Source organism: Nyctereutes procyonoides, unplaced genomic scaffold (genome assembly GCF_905146905.1).
Source record: "Nyctereutes procyonoides isolate TBG_1078 unplaced genomic scaffold, NYPRO_anot_genome, whole genome shotgun sequence".
NCBI lineage: Eukaryota > Metazoa > Chordata > Mammalia > Carnivora > Canidae > Nyctereutes > Nyctereutes procyonoides.
In genome coordinates, this window is record NW_026575052.1 from 56,947,745 (window position 1) to 56,967,717 (window position 19,973).

Genomic DNA, 19,973 nt, shown 5'->3' on the forward strand with positions numbered 1-19,973 from the left:
CTCCTTGGCTTGTACACAGCCGCCTTCTCTCTCCATCTCCAAACGTCCTTTGCTCCATGCACGCGTGGCCTGGGTCCTAATTACGACTTCTCATAGGATATTAGTCCTACTGGATTAAGACCCACCCATATGGCCTCATGTTTCCTTAACTCTCTCTTTGAAAACTAACCCCAAATATAGTCACATTGTGAGGTATTCCAGGTTAGGACTTCCATCGTATGAATTGTGAGGAATACAATGCAGCCTATAACCAGCTTTCATTTCTCTAGAAATGGAATTGCTGGACCACATGGTAAATGTACTTTTAACTTCCTTGGAAACCAAATTGGTTTCCATATATCATTTTGCATTCCCATCAGCAGTGTGCAGTGGTTCAGTGGCTAAACATCCCCAACAGCACTTGGTATTAGCATTATTTCAAATTTTAACCATTCTAATAGGTGTCCGCTGCTCCCGAGCCCTGTCTTTTTTTTTAAAGATTTTATTTATTTATTCATGAGAGACAGAGACAGAGTGGGGGGGGCAGGCTCCATGCAGGGAGCTGGACGTGGGACTCGATCCCGGGTCTCCACGATCACGCCCTGGGCTGAAGGCGGCGCTAAACCACTAAGCCACTGGGGCTGCTCCTGAACCCTGGTTTTAACTTGCATTTTCCCTATTGTTAATGATGTCGAGCATTTTTTCATGTTTCTTTGTCAGTTGCCTATGTTCCTTGGCAAAGTGTCTGTTTCTCTCTTCACTCAGGAAGTATTATTAGCTTTGGTGCATACAGGATTGTGGTTTCTTCCCTTCAGTGTGCTACAAACATTGATTCACTGTTTTCTGGTGTCCCTGGTCTCTGATGTGAAGTTTGCTTCATTCAAATTGTTCCAAAATTCAAATTTATTTATCTGGGGGAGGGGACAGAGGGACAGAATCCACAAACAGTCTCCCCACTAAACAAAGTGAAGCCTGACACAAGGATTAATCCCAGGACCCCTGAGATCATGACCTGAGTGGAAATTAAGAGCCTGACGTTTACCAGAGTGAGCCACCCAGGTACCCCAAATGGATACTTTAAGATACGTGTCTGCTAATTCCAACATCTGGGTCATGTTGGGTTTGGTCTCTGTTGATTAGCTTTTCTACTGCGAATGAGTCAGATTTTCCTATTTCTTTATGTTATGAGCAACACTGAAGTCTAGATGTTTTAAATGTTAACATGGTAGAGACCCTGGACTGTGTTATATTCTTCCTAAGAGTGTTGGCTTTCTGTTTTAGCAAGGAACTAACTTGGTTTGATTCGAACTACACAGTCTATATGTTGAGAAGGAGCTCAAACCCCACTTCAGTCTTTTGTCCTTAACTGGGCTGCTATAAATTTGCTGGGAAAATACACAATCTGAGGATCAGCCAAAGATTCAGACCAAGTTTATACATAGGATTTGTGGTTCCATCTCCTGGCTTTTCCCTCTCTGAGACTCCTCTCACTTTCCCACAGTTGTGATTGCTCAAATTCTGTTATCAGGTTCATCGGGACAGAAAGAGTGTGATTTTTACATTACTGGTTTTGTCATCTCATACATTGTCAACTGTCAAGAAGTTTGAAAAAAAAATCACACAATCACTCCACAGTGTTCCTTCCAAGCACCTGCTCCCCTCTAGATCTGCTCACTTTTGTTCATTTTGTTTGTTCATTTTGTTTGTTCATTTTCCACACTCCTCAGGTAGTTGTTTTGGTACCCTGTCCTGTGCAGAGTCTATAGTTGCTATCTGCCAGGGGGTCAACTCAGTATGAGCTCAGCCAATATTCAAAGCAAAACTCCCTCCAAGCATTATTTTTAAATAAACATATAAAAATTTCCCAAATCATCCACTGCTATAAATTTTAACCAGACATTACAATACTGTATGTATCTATTTTAAAATATATAAAATGAAATTAACAGGTTTCTGTAAATAATAGAGATCATATCTTTATATGATCCATGGGAGGAAACCAAGGTTATTCACATTCACGTATCTTTTTATATATGTTAAGTTGCAAATGCAATTATATTTTTATGTAACCAGAACAAAATTATCCAGTGTATGTTAAGAAAGCAATTTGCTCTTTTCCTTTATGTTTCTTTGGAAATGGGAACCACGGAAATTCTAGGTGGACTATTTTTCTGCAAGTCATCCTGCCTCATCCATGAATATTATGTATTGAGCTTCTTTTTGATAATACAACTTGATAGGCTGCCTGAAAAGCCTCTAAGTAAGTTAAAATGCATTTTATCCTACTTAATAAGGGAAAGCTACAACCACATAACCTATTTTCGTTTCAACTCACTGCTTGAGGGTAATTTATAAAGATCAATAGCAAAACTGTTACCTGTGAGTTTATTTTACTAAGCATTTGCCTGTGTCAATCCATTCCAGAGCTGCCTCTGATTGTTAAACATCCCCAGGGAAATGTCTTCCATGCATTCACTTCCACACTACCTCTCCTCTAGTACACACAAGATGTGTGATTAAAAAATGAATTCATAATAAGCATTCCATTAAGGAGCACTTGTAGCAAGCTAACAAAATTCAGCAAAGTACCCGGTAATGCAATGCATACGCCAACAGGCAGATAACAATCCTGTCGATTAAATAAACGGGGAGCCAGAAACAAAGCGGGCATATTTATAACAAGTGCATTCCTAATGAATACACCAGCATATTCATTAAAAGAAATTTAATCTTGGTAGCTAAATCCTGAAAGCTCAGAGGCCACCTGGGGATGTGGCTACTTGCTCCACTATTAAATTCCACTTGGTCGGCTACTGGCTGAACAGGAGCAGGGGACAGATAAAAAGAAGCTGCAGTGTTCATAGAAGAAACAACTCCCTCCGTACAGAACTAGTGGACACATCAGGATTTTCCTCCTTCCCAAGGCTGAAGAGGTAGGGAAGAAATACTTCTTTTTTGGGGTACAAAGCACAACTTCACAGGAGTTTGGGGATGTGATAAGTATTTCCATGATCCTAAACTAATGGCAATGAGGCCAGGACTCTGTGGCAAGTGATGTCACTACAGTAAAAGGTTTAGTTTAGTAAGATGCACTGGGACCTGATAAGCCCTGGGAGCTAACCCAAGGCTAACCTCATGGTGGCATGCCTACACAGGCTCCCCGTCACACCACCTCAACTTACCACACAGATCTTTTGATGCTGCAGGAGAACCCCCTTTGTGCAAATGCAGTGTCAGCTACTAGAAAGTCCCTTCAATCATTTCAGGAGCCCTGATTTCCACCTCTACCGCCGATGTGTTTCTGCATGTTTGTGTACGAGCTGATCTGGTGATCGATGTACTTCATTCTTCAAAATCCACTTCCGACTTTTGCTCAGGATTGAGCTTCTTTATGAAGCCAACCCCTCTGCCTCTTCGTTCTCGTATGCCCTTAGCCCTGCAGTACAAATTATATGTGGGGTGGCAAGGAATCAGCCGCTCTAGGAGCCTAGGTCCAGAAGAAGTCTTTGATTTGGGAGCATTCTGCATGGTAGTATCTGCAGTCCCCACTTAGAAGACTGAGTCTTTTTTTGTTTTGTTTTGTTTTTTTAGCATAAAGAACTAACTTTCATAACTAAATGCACGTTCAACACAATTGGCTATATACTTACGGCTTATTCTTAAAACAGAAATTATAATCTGTATCCCTTTTCATAGTTCCTAGTGTTGATAAGATTTAAATGAATAATTTATAAGCTACTTTATACAATCAGCTCCTATAACGAAACAAGTACACACGTGTGAACACACACACACAGATCTGCATGCCGCTATTTTATGTGCCATCACGCCAACAGCTTTATTTGAACAAGGAAGTGGCTTACAATAAGCACAGCAGAGAACTCTTAGCCTAGCATCTTAATGAAGCAATCCAAGAAAAGACATTTATGATCATATATTAAGAACATACCACAAGCGCAGACAATCTCTTATCAAGGGGCTCACTGACATTATACTCCACGCAGCAAGTGCCTATGTCATGGTGGCATTTGGGAGGTGGCCTCCCAAACATGTCCTCTCTTCTCAGGAGTATGAAATCACGGCTGTGAACAGTCACCTAGCTGGGGTACGTTTCCCAGCCTCATTCGCAGCAGGTGCGGCTGAGGGACTAGTTCTCACTAGTGGAGGGTGAATGGAGTAACGCGTCATTATCAGCTATGGGGCCACAAGGAAGACCATCCTCTCCTTCATCCCTTTCCTTACCTGCACACTAGATTCAGATGATGAAGCCAGAGGCCACCCAGGGCGGAGCTCACCATAAGAAGCACGCGCTCATCCGGAACACACTGGACCATTCCGTAAGTGAGAAAGGAGGCTCCACTGAGCCACTGTACATTCAGTAGTGGATCTGTGACTATGGCCCAGAGTCACCCTGACACACAACCCGAAAGAGGGCTTTGCAAAAACCACAAAACCTTTGTGATGCTGTGAAACATGGGAGCACTCTAATCTTACTCATGAACAGAAAGCAACTACAAAATTCATGGTGAACGATGTCTAGGATTAAAGGGAGTAGCAAGAACCAAGCTTCTTACGTTTCTGAAGCAGAAGGGAGGTGCTTCCTCTGTCCCATTCTGCTTGTGATAATCTGCCCAGTCGAAGTCCTGGCCAGAGTAACCTGTACAGGACAAAACACAGACGTTAGTCAAGCTAAAGCTAAGACCACATGAACAGCTTTAGAGTGTGTCACTAATTAAAATAATAAGAGGTCCAAGGATAGGGCCCCAAAGGGGAAGTCCTCTCCTACTCTGGACCACATGCCCGATTTTCTGAGGAGTATGTGGGAAGATGGAGAGTACTAACTAGTTGAGGTATACCATCATTATCAGAGCATGGGGCCTGACACCAGGTGCAGGGTGGAGCTCACCCCCATCGGCCCATGTCAGCAGGTAGATGTGCTTTGGGGGAGAGCAGCTTAGACACGAAAATATACGCAACACGTCCCCACAATGCATTTTGCAGAAATATACAGGAATACCTCCCTCCACGGAAATCCTCAGTTCACATGACATTGCTTCTCAGTATCTTTGAGGAAAACCATGAGACTTTATTAGAAAGCACCACCTCAGGGGGATGTTTTTTTAAAGGATAACAGAAGGCAGAGCAAATAGCATACAAGGAGTCAAGGGTTTAGCGAGAAAGCCTCGAAAGGCATGAAAAGCAGCAGCAGCCCTGCCTTCCGGTTGCATTGCAGAGGAGGAAGGAAAAATGCGAATCCAAGGGAGGCACCCCTCCACTCCAGGTGAGGCTCTGGGGGCACACGGAGGTAGGGGTTCGAGAACCTTCTATTACCACACACTGAACTTAATGAAATCCAGATCTTTACAAAGTGGGTTTTTTCCTTCCATCATCCCTTTCATTCGGCAGGAGGGGCAAAATTAGAGTATATCCATCATGCCCGCCATGACAAGACACAGGAGAAGGTCTTGGGAAGGTCATGGGAAGACGGAACAGTTCTAAATCATACAGTGAGCAGAGACTGGGGGTAGGGTTTCCCCTGGACGGCAAAACACCTCTTCACAGGAGTGTCATTGGCATTTCCTGCATGTGCCACAGAGGATGGCGAGGAAAGCAGAGTGTGATCCCAATTAGGATAAACTGAAACTGTAAAATTTCACCATATTCTACACTTGAGTGTTCTCTCTCTCTCTCTCTCTTTTTAAGATTTTATTTATTTATTCATGAGGGAGAGAGAGAGAGAGAGAGGGAGAGAGAGAGAGAGAGGCAGAGACACAGGCAGAGGGAGAAGCAGGCTCCATACAGGAAGCCCGACATGGGACTCGATCCCAGGTCTCCAGGATCACACCCTGGGCTGAGGGCGGCGCTAAACTGCTGAGCCACCTGGCCTGCCCATTGAGTGTTCTCTCTTGATGGGTTTTAGTGTAGGGGGGAAAAATCCACAAGGGAGTTCTTAAGTATGTTTTTGAGCCGTATCCGTATTTTCTCTTCCTCCGACCATCGTAAATTCTATACCTACAAACTCACGTAACACAGAGACTTGTGGTGACTAAATCCCACAGCTATAGTGACTCCAGAAATTCTTCATTGAAGAAAGTCAAGACACCAGGTGCCTACTTCCATTTGTATGCCCAAGTATGAGCTAGTACTCTTTTCATTGAGGAAGCTCAATTTGCCCAGTTTTTTTTTTTTTTTTTTTTTAGAAGATGGGGTTAACCAAGTGGAGGTAAGTTAACCAAGAGGTACCTGTCCTCCTCCGGCCCAGACACTGACCCTTAGGCTTCTCATACCCTGCTGACCATCAGTGGCAGAAATGCCCCCCTTTCTTCCTAAGACATCCCTGCCATTCTATAAAGGTTGACAACTCATTTCTTTCCAACAAGGAGATAAAAAGTCTTATAGTTTGGGGATGCTCTACTCTTTGTAGAGAGTTTCAGAGAGATTCTCAAAGCTTTTCCACCTGCCCCTGCCACTCTCTCCAGAGCCACATGGCTCTTGCATCAGAAGTTTCTGCAAGGAACTAAATCAACTTTCTTCTGAACACTTAAAAATAAGACATGGTTTAAATAAGATAATTCAAGTTTCTTTACAATTACTATAACCCTCCACTTTGAGAATGGTTTCTCTGGAGCTGTTTTAGGTCAAATATTTACATGAATCTGTGAGAACAGAAGAATTTGCCCAAAAGCCAGCTCAAACTGCTGAGGAGCTACCTAACCTATGAAAGGAAGACACTCGGGATTTGAGAGCCAGCTCTACCAGGAACTGGGAGAAACAAGGCGAAAGCAAATGGAATTTTCTGTGCCTGACCTCCCTTATTCACAAAATAAAGAGAAGATCTTTTAAATCACCTCTAGATGCTGCCTTTCATAATTTGGAGCCACCATTTATTAATTATTTTATTGTGGCTACTTAGGATTTTTTCCCCTTCCTTCTGTGGTTAATTCCTTCCTCTCCTCCTATGAGAAAAAGTGTGGCAAGGTTGATAAAGAGAGGTTATGCAACAGGACACTTCCTCCAAGAGCTCTCCATAAAATCACTGAAGACAAGATGAATTCTGCAACAGAAGGACCCCATTTGTTTAAGGTTTGTGGCAGACTGACTTCGCTCAAGCCAGGATCTCATTCCCTTCCAACGTCTCTTCCCTGGACCTCAGCTGCTTCGTTACTTTTGTGAGCTGATGAAAATGTCATTGAGATCATGGGGGAAGAGGGAAAGTAGGGGAGAAAAAAAAAACAACATAAATGAATAACGGCCATTTTCTGAAATACTGTGGAAACGTGGGTGTTCTTGATGGTCACATGAAACTTTCCAACGTAGAAGTGACCTCCGCTCCCCTACAGAGGCATTTAGCTGGGCGTTCTATAATCATGTTTATAACCATGAACTTCCCATGGGCTTCAACCCACTCCATCAAATGTCATGCCCTGTGGTTTCTTGGACCTACATTCAATCCTTCTACATCCAGTCTTCAAGACCCTCTCTATGGGGAGCCCTTTTTAATCTAATAATTTAATCTAATAATTCCTAGATATAACCGAGTCTTGCCGGGTACCTAAGCAACAATGGGTGATTTTGCCCCTAGAGCTCTTCGTTTCCTTGAACATTTCCAACAGCTTAGACTTCTCCTCCTCCTCCTCATTCTCCTCCTTTTAGGGAACTTTATTCACTTCATCACTTAAAATTCTTTTCCTTCAGGCTGATAATGAGCTCGCTCTTTGTGAGGCGGTTTTGTGACAGCTCAGAATATAACTGCTACATAAAAACAAATTGCTGTGGCTTGTATAATAGAGACAACAGGGGTCAATTATACTCATTAATCAACAAAGACAGAACAAGAAGTACTGAGGCTTAACTGGAGCTAGGAAAACATGTTTTAAACCCAGGAGGGAGGAAAATAGTAGAAGGGGAAAAGAAAATAAAAGGAAATCAAAATCCCTTGTGCTATTAAAATCTGCAACAAGCTGCCACAGGGGACCGTTGAACCGTGGCCACTGGAGTTACTTAAGCTTTTATTAGTGTTTATTCTGAACGAGGTTCCAACTGTTACACATCCAAAAGAGAACAGGTCGATGACCCGTTTCCTGATGATACAAATTAATTGGCACAAAACAGCCCCACTCGCAGACATTACTATGGGTAGTACCAGTGGACAATTCTTTCAGAAAACGATGGGAGAGTAAAAGTGTTCACGAACTCTGACACAACAATTTCACAACAATCCTAAAAAAACTGAAAAAAGTGTCCTACGTGTTCTTATTGGCGATTCTGGGGACACGGACCACTTGACATCCCAGAATCGGAAAGGATATGAAACTTATCCAAGGTCCACAGAAAACTACGTGGGCATGAAAGTGCACATAGTTTGCAAATATACGTACATATACACATATATATGAAAACATTTTTGCTATAAATGTAGATGGAAAGATTGCCCTGGCACAGCATATGCAGAATTATCAAATTTACATAAAAGTACGCAAAGGAAAAGACCAGAGGGAATGTAAGGAAAACCTAGGAATGGTAAATATCAACGTAGTTATCTGGATGGTGGGACTCGCGGATTTTTTTTTTTTTTTGATCTCTTTGTATTTTTCAAGTTTTGGTCATGAATTATTTAGATAAAAATTATCTGAAAGTATAACAACCTGGCTCCATTTTAAGAGATAAGGCAGTAATCAATCAAACAAGAGCTAATTCAGCACCTGGGATGCACCGTGACCGCCTCCTGAGAGCCAACCTTCAGCTTCCCACCTGCCAACAGAATCCTGGTTTGATCAGTTCCTAAAGGACAGTTAGGGCTCTCCTCAGCACCAGGAAGTGAATCACGACCCCTGATACCGACCTTTGCACCAGGAAGTGAATCATGACCACCTCTCCCCACTAGATAATCATGGTGGTCTCATGCCCTTTGCACAGGAAGTGAATCAAGACCACCTCTCCCCACTAGATAATCATGGTGGTCTCATGCCCTTTGCACCAGGAAGTAGACCATGACAACCCTGAGATAATCATAATAGGATGGAGGGAAGGGTTTTAAAAAGGACATCCCTCTCTAATAAAAGAGACACACAGAGTAAGAGCTGCTCTTTTGTGCTGAGTGAATATGAAAAAAAAAAAACTGTACAATCTTCTAAAATAACATTAGCAGATCCCTGGGTGGTGCAGCGGCTTGGCGCCTGCCTTTGGCCCAGGGCGCGATCCTGGAGACCTGGGATCGAATCCCACGTCGGGCTCCTGGTGCATGGAGCCTGCTTCTACCTCTGCCTATGTCTCTGTCTCTCTCTCTCTCTGTGACTATCATGAATAAATAAATAAAATCTTTAAAAAAATAAAATAACATTAGCAAAAAATACCATCTTCGCCATCTACTTGATCAGCAAAATGAAAGACAATAAGAATCCACCACTGCAAATACTGTCGGGAAACGGGTGCCTTTATGCATTTCTGGTTGGCATACAGTTCAAAAAGCCATCGCAGGTGTCAACCGGGCAATGGGTGAAAATCTTTCAGGAAGGTGTCAACTCTCCACTTTAGCCATTGGTTCATCCACGTATTCAATCACTTAAAAGCACTTACTAAGTGGTGGAGAGAAAGAACACAAATCACTTAAGGCACCGTTCTGGTTCTAGCACCAGAAGTGAATAAAACTAACGAAAACCAGCGCCCAGGGATGCTTACACTTCAGTGAGAGGAGACACAGCGCACAAATTTAACACGTCAGGTAATCAGAGCATCACGGGGAGAAGCAGAGAAGGGGCAGAGAGGGATGAAGGTCTTGATGAAAAGCTGAAAATCCGAAGAACAGAGGAAGCAAGCCTGGCGGTCACTGGGGGCTCACAGGGGGAGGGGCTGACAACGGTGGGATTCCAGGAGCATGTCTGGAATGTTCTGGAAAGAGCAAGGGGGGTCCTGCAGGGCTGGGAAGAGTGAGCTGGAGTGAGGACAGAGCAGTAACTGCATTAGGGAGCATCCTAGAGAAATAACAGGATGCTGTGCAAACATTTTGTGCATCAAAGCAGCTGAGAACAATACAAATAACGAAGACGTGTTTAAATCAACTATTTACCTACAATCATGAAACTTCCCAGTCATTGAAAGGAGGAGACACATTGGCATGGAAGTGGCAAATTGGTGCACATAAAGTAATTAAATCAATACACAAAGTTACATATTCTGGGAAACAGAAATCTGAAAGAATGTACACCAAAAGTAGTTTCTTCAGGATAGGAAACTTCTCTCCTTTTTTTTTTCAAAATTTTAAAGAATGAACACATATTAAACCTATGATTAAAATATACTCTTTAAGGGGCACCTGGGGCTCAGTTGGTTAAGCATCTGCCTTCGGCTCAGGTCATGATCTCAGGCTCTTGGGATTGATCCCCACGTTGGGCTCCCTGCTCGGCGGGGAGTCTGCTTTTCCCTCTGCCTCTGACCCTCCCCTCTCCTCATGCCCTCTCCCCCTCTCTCAAATTTATAAATAAAATCTTTTTTTAAAAAAAGTCTTTAACAAAATAAATGGAAGTTCTAAAAAGAAGTAACACTTTCTCAAACAAGGAAATGCATTTAATTTAGTAACTTTTCCCTAGGAGTCTCCAGGTTGCCAGACTCTCATTCGCTGATGGTAAGATGAGGATGAAACAGGCACAGGTTCGGCTGATGTCACCTGCTCCAGCAGGTACACACTGTGTGCTACCTGTGGCTCCAGGACAGAGGCAGACATTGGAGGAATTGGAAAGAAAATTCAGAAGACACCCACCACACTGACTGAAGAACATGCAGCCCCATAAGGAGATGTCCACCTTGGAGCACGTCTACATCCAGTGTGAGATGTGGACATCGGGTCTTAAGAGCAAGCTTATTTAGCTTTTAGTTCAATGGCTCTTTGAAAGGAAGAAATGATGTGATCATGTCTTCATGACAAGAAGACCCCAAAGAAACCACATTGTAAGAACAGGTTCTTGATCCTGTCTCACAGAATCTTATGAATGATTAGAGCAGCTTTACTGGACTTGTTCACAGCCCAGTAAAGGTGGGTCTTACTGAAAAGGGATCTCTCTCCAGGCTCCTACTGAGGTCTGTGGATGCTCACTAAGGAGAAGCACCGGAGGGCATCGCCTCAGGTGATCTTCTCTGCCATCTTGTAGTTAAGTAGGAGGCTCATCCCCACCGCCCAGGTGAGGAAAGAAGACCACAGGATCAAGGGGGCAGATGCAGCCCCGGGAACCAGCCTGCCCCTTCCTGAGCAAGGGTCCCCAACAATCCCCAATTCCATTCATGAACGAAGCTGCCTACAGGCTCATAGGCAGGAAGGCAAAAACACTTTTAACCCATCTTCTTACCCATGCTATTTGCTAAAGAGCTACACGTCCCCCTCCCCTGAAGGTCAGTTTTTAGTGTATTCTGTTTGGGGTGATAATGAAGCAAAGGCTTGATACTGGAACCAAATAAAAGGCATTTGACCTACTAAGAGGGCAGGCATGCTAACGATGATGACTACAAGTTCTGCAGAAAGGAGAGAGTTTGTTTTTTTAATATTTTATTTATTTGGGAGAGCGAGAATGAGAGAAAGAACACAAACATGGAAGGGGCAGAGGGAGAGGGAGCAGCGGACTCCCCACTGAGCAGAAAGCTTGACCTGGGAATTGATCCCAGGAACCTGGAATCATGACCTGAGCCAAAGTCAGATGCTCAACCAACTGAGCCACCCAAGCACCCCAAGGAGCAGAATTAAAACAAAAAACTAATAAGCAAAATTTCTAAGGGTAAAAGACAGATGGGAGTTAAATAAATAAACAAATATTAATGAAAAAAATCAGCCAGCTCCCTCATTTCCTCGGTGGACATTCAGTAAATTTATCCCTGATGTAGATCTTTACAAGGGACACATTCATTTGCAACTAAATTATTCTGGTTTTACACTCACAGAATAAGGCAGGGGGAAAAGAACCATGGAAAATAAGGAAAGAGGACGGAAACAAATAAGTCAAGTGAACATAAACCCCAGCCATTCCAACATCCTTATCTTTTAGAATAAGAATCAATGCATATAGGTGACAGTATGACACTTAATACAGTTCTCTGTCCAGGGACATGCTCAAAATGTTAATCTGAATTATAAACACAATGTTAGGAAATGTGGACACGTCTCCAGGATGGAGTCTAACATCATATAAGTATCAGCTGCCAATGGCAAAGCCATGGTAAGAATCCTCAACAATGAAGCAAAACGAGGAATAAATGAATGAGAGGGAGGCCATTTCCAACAATTGGAAATATTTTCAGATATAAAAAAATGACCCAGAGAATTTTACTCCAACTCTTTTCAAATCAAAAGCGAATTTTTGTTCAATCAATCAGAAAGCTAGAAATGAGAATCAACTTCCAAGTCCAGCAACAAGATGGATCCTTCTCAGATGTCAGACAAAATATAGTAAAAATAATTACACAGCCAAACTCAAAAGAGAAAGAAATCTCCAGATGCCAAAAACCCAACTGGGACACAAAGGCAGAGCTGACCAGCCCAGAAAATATCTGGAGCCCACGTGGAGCAGAACACAGCCATGGGGTCAAGAGAAGGGAACATCAGGGTCTGTGACTATCCTATAATACCTGGTCTCAGTCGGATGCTGGGTCTGCAGAAACGGAACCAGACACACTTAGTTCATTGAAAGAGAGGAGGGTGCAGACCTGACTGGTCCCTGCCCAGGGCTCTGGTCAAGGAGGGAAAGAGCAGAGACCTGTGCTCCACCAAGCCAGGGGCACATGTAGGGATGCTGCACAATTATACAACTCTATATGGTACAGGCTGAGAAATTAATGTGACATTTGTTCATTCCTTGAATATCCAGGGACAGCGACATGTACCGGGCACCGTTTTAGGTGCTGGGGATACAGAAGTGAATAAAAGTGATTTTTAATATCCTTACTTTTTAAAAAAGATTTTATTTATTTATTTATTCATAAGAGACAGAAACAGAGGCAGAGGGAGAAGCAGGCTCCCTGCGAGGAATCCGATGCAGGACTCAATCCCGGGACTCCAGAATCACGCCCTGAGCCGCAGACATACGTTCAACCACTGAGTCACCCAGGTGCCCCTAAAAAATCCTTACTTTCTAGTGGGGAGGTAAAGACAGTGATATATAAATACCCTAGGACTTGCAAAACTCCTAGAACACTGGGTAGACCCTAATAAATAGCTAGATGGAAGGAAGTACTTCACTCTAAGGATTACGGAAATCCCACAGAAATAACAACCACCACTGAAAATTAGTGCACAATGGAAAAATCACAACCTGCATAAGGAAACAAATAAACATGAGACTCAGACAAGAAAAGGCTTTAAAACAAAATGACTGGCTAGGGATAAAGAGGGTTAACACCAGCAAGCTCCAACAGTCCCGAACCTGAACACCCTGCATGCTTAACACACACACACACACGTGCGCGCGCGCACACAAACTGACAGATCCTCAGTCTCATAATATTATGATGTACCTTCTAGCAAATTACAGAACAAACAAAAATAGAGAGTGAATACCTAATGGTGGAACAATTCAATTAATAAGTTTGACCTAAGAGAACACTCTGACAGTTCATTTGAAAGCACAGCTAAAACAGATAATTCCGTAAACATACATACATTACCCAAATTGTCTCAAACAGAAGTGGTAACCATGACTAAATGAACAAACATTCAAGGAAATAAATTCATAGTCAACAGAAGACAAACTGAAACAGCACCAGCCCCAGATGGTTTTACAAGCTAGTTTTACCAAAACTTCAAGAGTCGGGTCATCCATATCTTACACAAACTGTTCTGGAGACACACTGCTTAGCAAGGCAGCTGGAAATAAACATGCAAAAACCAGTGGTATTCCATTATACTGGCCATAGCCAGTAAAAAAATCAAATGAATAGTAATAAAAAAAAAAGCCATTCATGACAGCAAGCAAAAGGACAATGTGCCTGGAAAAATTCTAGCAGTAGACCAAAAGTTATAAAAGATACTATATGTCAATTTTTCTAAATTAATTAAGTCTAATGCATTGTCTGTGAAAATCCAATGGGGTTTTGCATACTGTCTCCCAAACTGATTCCAAAATTCATGCACGACAGTAACCTGCCAAAAGCAACCAAGACAATTCTGAAAAGGAGGAAAAGTGGAAGGATTCACCTGATGCATATCAAGACATAAAGTGAAATCAGTTTTTAACAAAAGTGAAGTTGTTTATGCAGAGACGGACAAATGGACCAATGAACTAGAATGACGTAGCTAAGGTCCTCAGCCATTAAAGGGACTTGCTGTACATTCGTGGTGGCGTTACAGATCCCAGGGGAAATCTCAGACCATTCAATCAATTATGCTTCCACAAAGGATGAATCTGAAAATCCAGTTCAACTTAAGCAAAAGAATTGAATAACACTGTTTTCTTTCCTCATGCCTTGCAAAAAATTGAGTCCAAGTACACTAAAGGGCTAAATACAGAACATGAAACTGCAAGGTTTTTAAAGAAAACACTGCAGAACATCAGTAAAAAAAAAATTCTAAAGACATAAACAAATCATAATGGGAAAGATTGGTATCTGATTCCATTACAATTTTGTATTTCAATAATAATATGAAATACCATTCAAAAGTGAAGCGAAAAGCCACAGGCAAGACTATTATATACTGTGATGTGCAAAAGAAGAATTCATATTCAAACATATAAATGCTTCTATAATCAACAGGAGAAGGGCAAAAAAATATAATCAACAATGCAAAGGAAATACAAATTGCCCACAGGCCTTCGACGAACTGCTCCGCTGCACGAGGGACTGGGGACACGAAAGCGAAACGAGGAGACCTGTCTCATGGTCCTCACAATGGCAATGTCCAGGCATGATAACAATAGTGAGCATGATGCAAAATGGAGCTCCAGCAATTCCTCACTCATTCGTGGTACACACCCCAAGAGATCAGGCACTTTTGGGGGCATGTACAAAGATGCACCCTTGAGTACCATCCACCACAGGGAAAGCAGGAAAAACCCTCAACATCTCCCAATGGGAAGCGGATTTCAAGAATTAACGCATAATCCCACAATGGGCAAAATGAATAAATAATCGACATGCATCAGCATCTTGACAAAGATCTGCAAAACGCTGGAGGGTGTAAAAGTTACATAAAGATAGAGCACGATCCGGTTTGTGCACATATCAAAAAGATGCACTGGAAAGCTAACACTGAGAGCCTGCACGTCCAGCAGTAAAAGCGGAATATCTTTGGGAAGGCGGTTATCCCGGCGGAGCCTGGGTGGAGCGTTGGAGACGTGGCTGGGGAGGAAGGGAGGAGCACAGAATGAGGGCTGGACTTGAGTCCATTCAATGCTCAACAGGTACTGACCAAGAGCCACACTATTTTAGCCGCTGCTGATGAGCAGAGAACCAGAGCAAAGTCCCCGCTCTGTTCTCAGCAATGTTTCTCTTTAGCGGAGAGACAAAGAAGGAAAATACCCATTACTTGTATCTGACATGCTAGAAAGTTCTCTGCTGCAAAGCCATGCAAGGGAGGAGATACAAAGGTTGGGGGGAGAAATCTCTAATCCACACTAAACAGGACAGCCAAGAAAGACACCGCCCAGGAAGGCAGGAGGAGGAGGACAGACCACCTAACAACCTAACAAGGGGGGACGAGTGCCAGGCCCCAGGAAGGACAAGGAGGCCGGTGGGTCTGGGGCCAGCCTGGATGGAGGCCAGACAGGGAACCACAGGGACACTGTCGGTTGTGACCTGAACTTGGCTCTGAGTAAGGTGTCAGTCCCTGGACAGTCCGAGCAGAGCAGGGATGTGTGCGATGCACATCCTAATACCACCAGCCTGGCCATCTCATCTGAGAGCACATGAAGGAAGCCGGGGTGGCCACTGCACTAACCTAGGACAGATGTGATGGTGGCCTGGACCAGCGTGGTCGTAATGACACCTGGTCAGATCCCGAAAATATCAACGGGACTTCCCACCGATGGAACAGATATGGAGTGTGAGGAAGAGACAGAAAGAAGGGACTCGGTCCTCTATTATATACTGTAATGCTTTACATCACTTTTTAAAAATCTGAATCAAATGTGGCCAAATGCCAGCACTGTGTTCCATCACGGCAGGAGGTCTAAGAGCATGTGTATTTATTATTTTCTATCCCCTTTGCTATGTCTGAAATATAACAGATTACAAAACGGGGCAAGTGCATCAGCCAGTGTATGAGGTCTTGCTTTAGGAAAAGACAGTACCAAATAGGAGATCGGGGCTTTGCAGCTTGGTAATAACGAAAAACACACTTTTACTTCTTAAATCATGTTAACAGTTTATCTGCCTATTATTAAGACGGCCAAATTGTGGAGACACAGTGCTTTATTTTAGCGATTTACTTTGAGTCTTTGCGCACCCACTTCGCAACAGATTCACAACAAATGTAACGGCTTATTTACTATTTTCCACTAAGATCCCTCTGGGGGAGCCATTTACTCCTCTTATTCTATGACTCATCCTTGATGTTACATGCCAACAAGGCTAATGAAATAGTTTAAAAATAGCAAGTCATGGTTGATAACCGATAGATACCTTTGCTTAGCTGATTTATTTCCTTGCTTGATCACTTTTTATAGTGCCCATAATATTGAATTGTTGTTTGCTGGCTTTAAACGAATGGAATAAGCCTTCCAAGGTTCACGGTACTGTCCTTTGCTGACCAGGAAAGCATTTGCTCTCAGAGACGGACTGAAGCCTTCCTGTCCATTCTAGCTTACGCACTATTTTTCTCCAAACTCCACAGATTTTTTTAAATTAAGAAATAGAGTCAAAACAAGGTAAGTATGAGTCTATGTTCTCTGCAAATCCCCTATATCACCAGATATCTTTTTTTAAAAGATTTTATTTATTTATTCATGAGAGACACAGAAAGAGAGAGAGAGAGAGAGAGAGAGAGAGGCAGGGGATCCCTGGGTGGCTCAGCGGTTTGGTGCCTGCCTTTGGCCCAGGGCGCGATCCTGGAGACCTGGGATCGAGTCCCACGTTGGGCTCCCAGCATAGAGCCTGCTTCTCCCTCTGCCTGTGTCTCTGCCTCTCTCTGTGTGTGTGTCTATCATGAATGAATATATAAATCTTTAAAAAAAAAGAGAGAGAGAGAGAGAGAGGCAGAGATACAGGCAGAGGGAGAAGCAGGCTCCATGCAGGGAGCCCGATATGGGACTCGATCCAAGGACTCCAGGATCACACCCTGGGCCAAAGGCAGACACTTAACCACTGAGACACCCAGACGTCCCATCACCAGATATCTTTTGTTTCATCCACTGCTTCCCACTGGGGGACACCTGGGATAATATCGTTCGGGGATCGGCAATACGTTGTGACTGTAAGTGGTATTTACTGTTCAAACAGAAATCTAAGCAATGTAATATGTTCATGGAAAACATACATGCAAGAAAACATTTATATCATTTCTCAACATGTCTAAGAAATCAAAGATGCTCTATGTATAGAGCTCACAATTTAAGCTAAAAACAACTTTTATCAGAAGAGTGCAGATAGGGCAGCCTGGGTGGCTCAGCGGTTTAGCGCTGCCTTCAGCCCAGGGCCTGATCCTGGAGACCTGGGATCGAGTCCCACATCAGGCTCCCTGCATGGAGCCTGTTTCTCCCTCTGCCTGTGTCTCTGCTTCCCTCTCTCTCTGTGTCTCTCATGAATAAATAAATTAGATCTTTAAAAAAAAGAAGAGTGCAGATGTTCAGACATTAATAAAGCAAAGAACGGTGTTTGAAAAAATTCTACAGCATGATCCCCACTCAGCCCTGCTCTGACACATAAGACAGGTAACAAATTAACCTCCCAAGGAAACCATAAAATCACCGCTACGGAAACCCCCACCTCCACCTCTCCATTTTAATTCACTTTAATTACAAAAACAAATACGTTACTATGTGCATAACATATATTTAAATATATAACATATTCTCACAAAACGACGAGAGCTCAGTAATTAAAGCCAAGACTCTGTTATAGCCACAGGCACTTGGAAAAATTATTCCCTAGAATTATAATTCCTCAACTGTATTTCTCCATATATCATGAAACGCAATTAACCAAATAGGCACAACCATTTTCCAAATAAATATCCAAACTGTGCCAACAATCTCTTTTCTAAGACATATTTCTAACACTTAAAGTTCATAAGAAATATATTTTTAAAAAATCTAGAAACACTGGGGAAACATTTAACCTCCGCTTAAGGGAATAATGAAGCCGATGAAATGCATATATGACTGTTTCCCCCCTCCTTTTCACACAACTCATTTTTTCTTTAAATTCTTACATAGATTGGGACACCTGGGTGGCTCAGGGGTTGAGCATCTGCCTTTGGGCTCAGGTCGCGATCCCGGGGTCCTGGGATCGAGTCCCACATCAGGCTTCCCGTGGGGAGCCTGCTTCTCCCTCTGCTGTGTCTCTGCCTCTCTCTGTGTCTCTCATGAATAAATAAAATCTTTTAAAAAAATTCTTAAGTAGATCTTATTACTACCTAGGTATTTAGAAAGTCCAACCACGCAACACTTTAGATATCTAGAAGAAGTCTTTCTTCAGTGATGCAGACCCAGTCGCACAAATGAGTCAGGAAGGAGAGACGGTCCACGGGACTCTCAAACTTAGCCAAGTGACCCGTCACTAAATTTTGCAGCAGAAAGAGACTTCTCCGATCTTCTCTGCTACCACTAGATTGTTCACGATGTAAAACAAAAAACAAAACAAAACAAACAAAAAAACCCTGTAGAACCATCGAAGAGGACTATAGAGATACACAGACTTGAGTCCGTCTTTGACTCTGCAGAGCAGCCGTGGAATCTGGCAGGTGTCCCACAAGACAGTCTCGAAAACCAGAGCATGAAGTGGCCAGAGTCACCTGTGAGGACCGACCCGGAAGCTCAGGTGAGCTCTCAGGAACTGCAGTCCTCACCCCGGGCAGCACCGCACCAGCAGGTGGACCTCCTCCCTGCTCCTCACCAGCCAGGTGACCTTGGGAGGGTCACAGAACCGTGCTGTGACGAAGCCTCGTCCCAGGGCTGTGCTCATTTTGAGGATGGAATGAGTCAGATGCATACAACAAGGCAAACAGTGACTGTGAAAGTTCACCACATTGTAACGAGGCCACTTTCTGCCCCCGCAGCACCCTAAGGGGAGGGATCAACAGCTGAGGAGGAAATACCCCCAGGGATCTCCCGGGTGGGGATGAGCATGGAGGAGGAAGGAGGTGGACAGAGGGAGGATAGGGAGGATGGAGGAGAAGCGCCCAGTGGATCACAGGATGGACGAGCGAGGCGAGAGCAGCACAACAGGTCCTCTGGGATCTGTTGACACCAGGCATCTGGAGCCTGACCTGCGGGTATCAACCTTCCCACAGGGTGACCGCTACCGATTATCCAGTCCCTGGCGATCTGGAAAGGTCAGCACAGAGCCCCTGTGTCATCTGTGGGTCTCTGTTAAAATCCCACCACACGTTTGTTCTTCTGTCTAATGCCTTCCCATCTCCTCTGCTATCACTCCATCCCCTCTGTTCTCCCTCCCACCTTGTCTCCTTCCATCCAGCTGCTGTCTTCCCTGAACGAGCACCAGATAGGTCAGGGACAGCAAACCACGTCACGGCACACCAAGCACCGGCCTTACCAACAAGAATGTGGTTCGTGGGTCCCAACTTGAAACTATTTTAGTGCAACCCGGCTCCCGATTTAATTATTTTAATGTGTTGTGGCATCAAATTCTTGGTTATCAGAGAGTGACTGAGCTCTGGGGGAAATTTAAATGATTGGAAATAAAAATGGCAAGAAATGCTTCTTTAGTGTTTCATTGCATTTTTTTTAAAGAAGGCTCCACGCCCAGTGTGGAGCCCAATATGGGACTCGAACTCACCACCTGGAGATGGAGACCTGAGATCAAGAGTCAGATGCTCAACTGACTGAGCCACCCAGGCGCCC

At 43.5% G+C, this 19,973-nt stretch overlaps 1 protein-coding gene and 1 non-coding gene across 4 annotated transcripts in view; both read right to left on the reverse strand.

Moving 5' to 3' along the window:
- SFMBT2 (Scm like with four mbt domains 2) overlaps positions 1-19,973 on the reverse strand; it is a 215,887-nt gene that overhangs the window by 51,208 nt on the left and 144,706 nt on the right. For all 3 annotated transcript variants that reach the window (XM_055332786.1, XM_055332787.1, XM_055332788.1), the window contains exon 10: positions 4,554-4,636. In XM_055332786.1, coding sequence (XP_055188761.1) covers positions 4,554-4,636 — 83 coding nt within the window. The remainder of the gene's footprint in view (positions 1-4,553; positions 4,637-19,973) is intronic.
- TRNAQ-UUG (transfer RNA glutamine (anticodon UUG)) lies at positions 11,607-11,690 on the reverse strand. The gene has a single exon. It is a non-coding gene; the product is annotated as a tRNA-Gln (tRNA).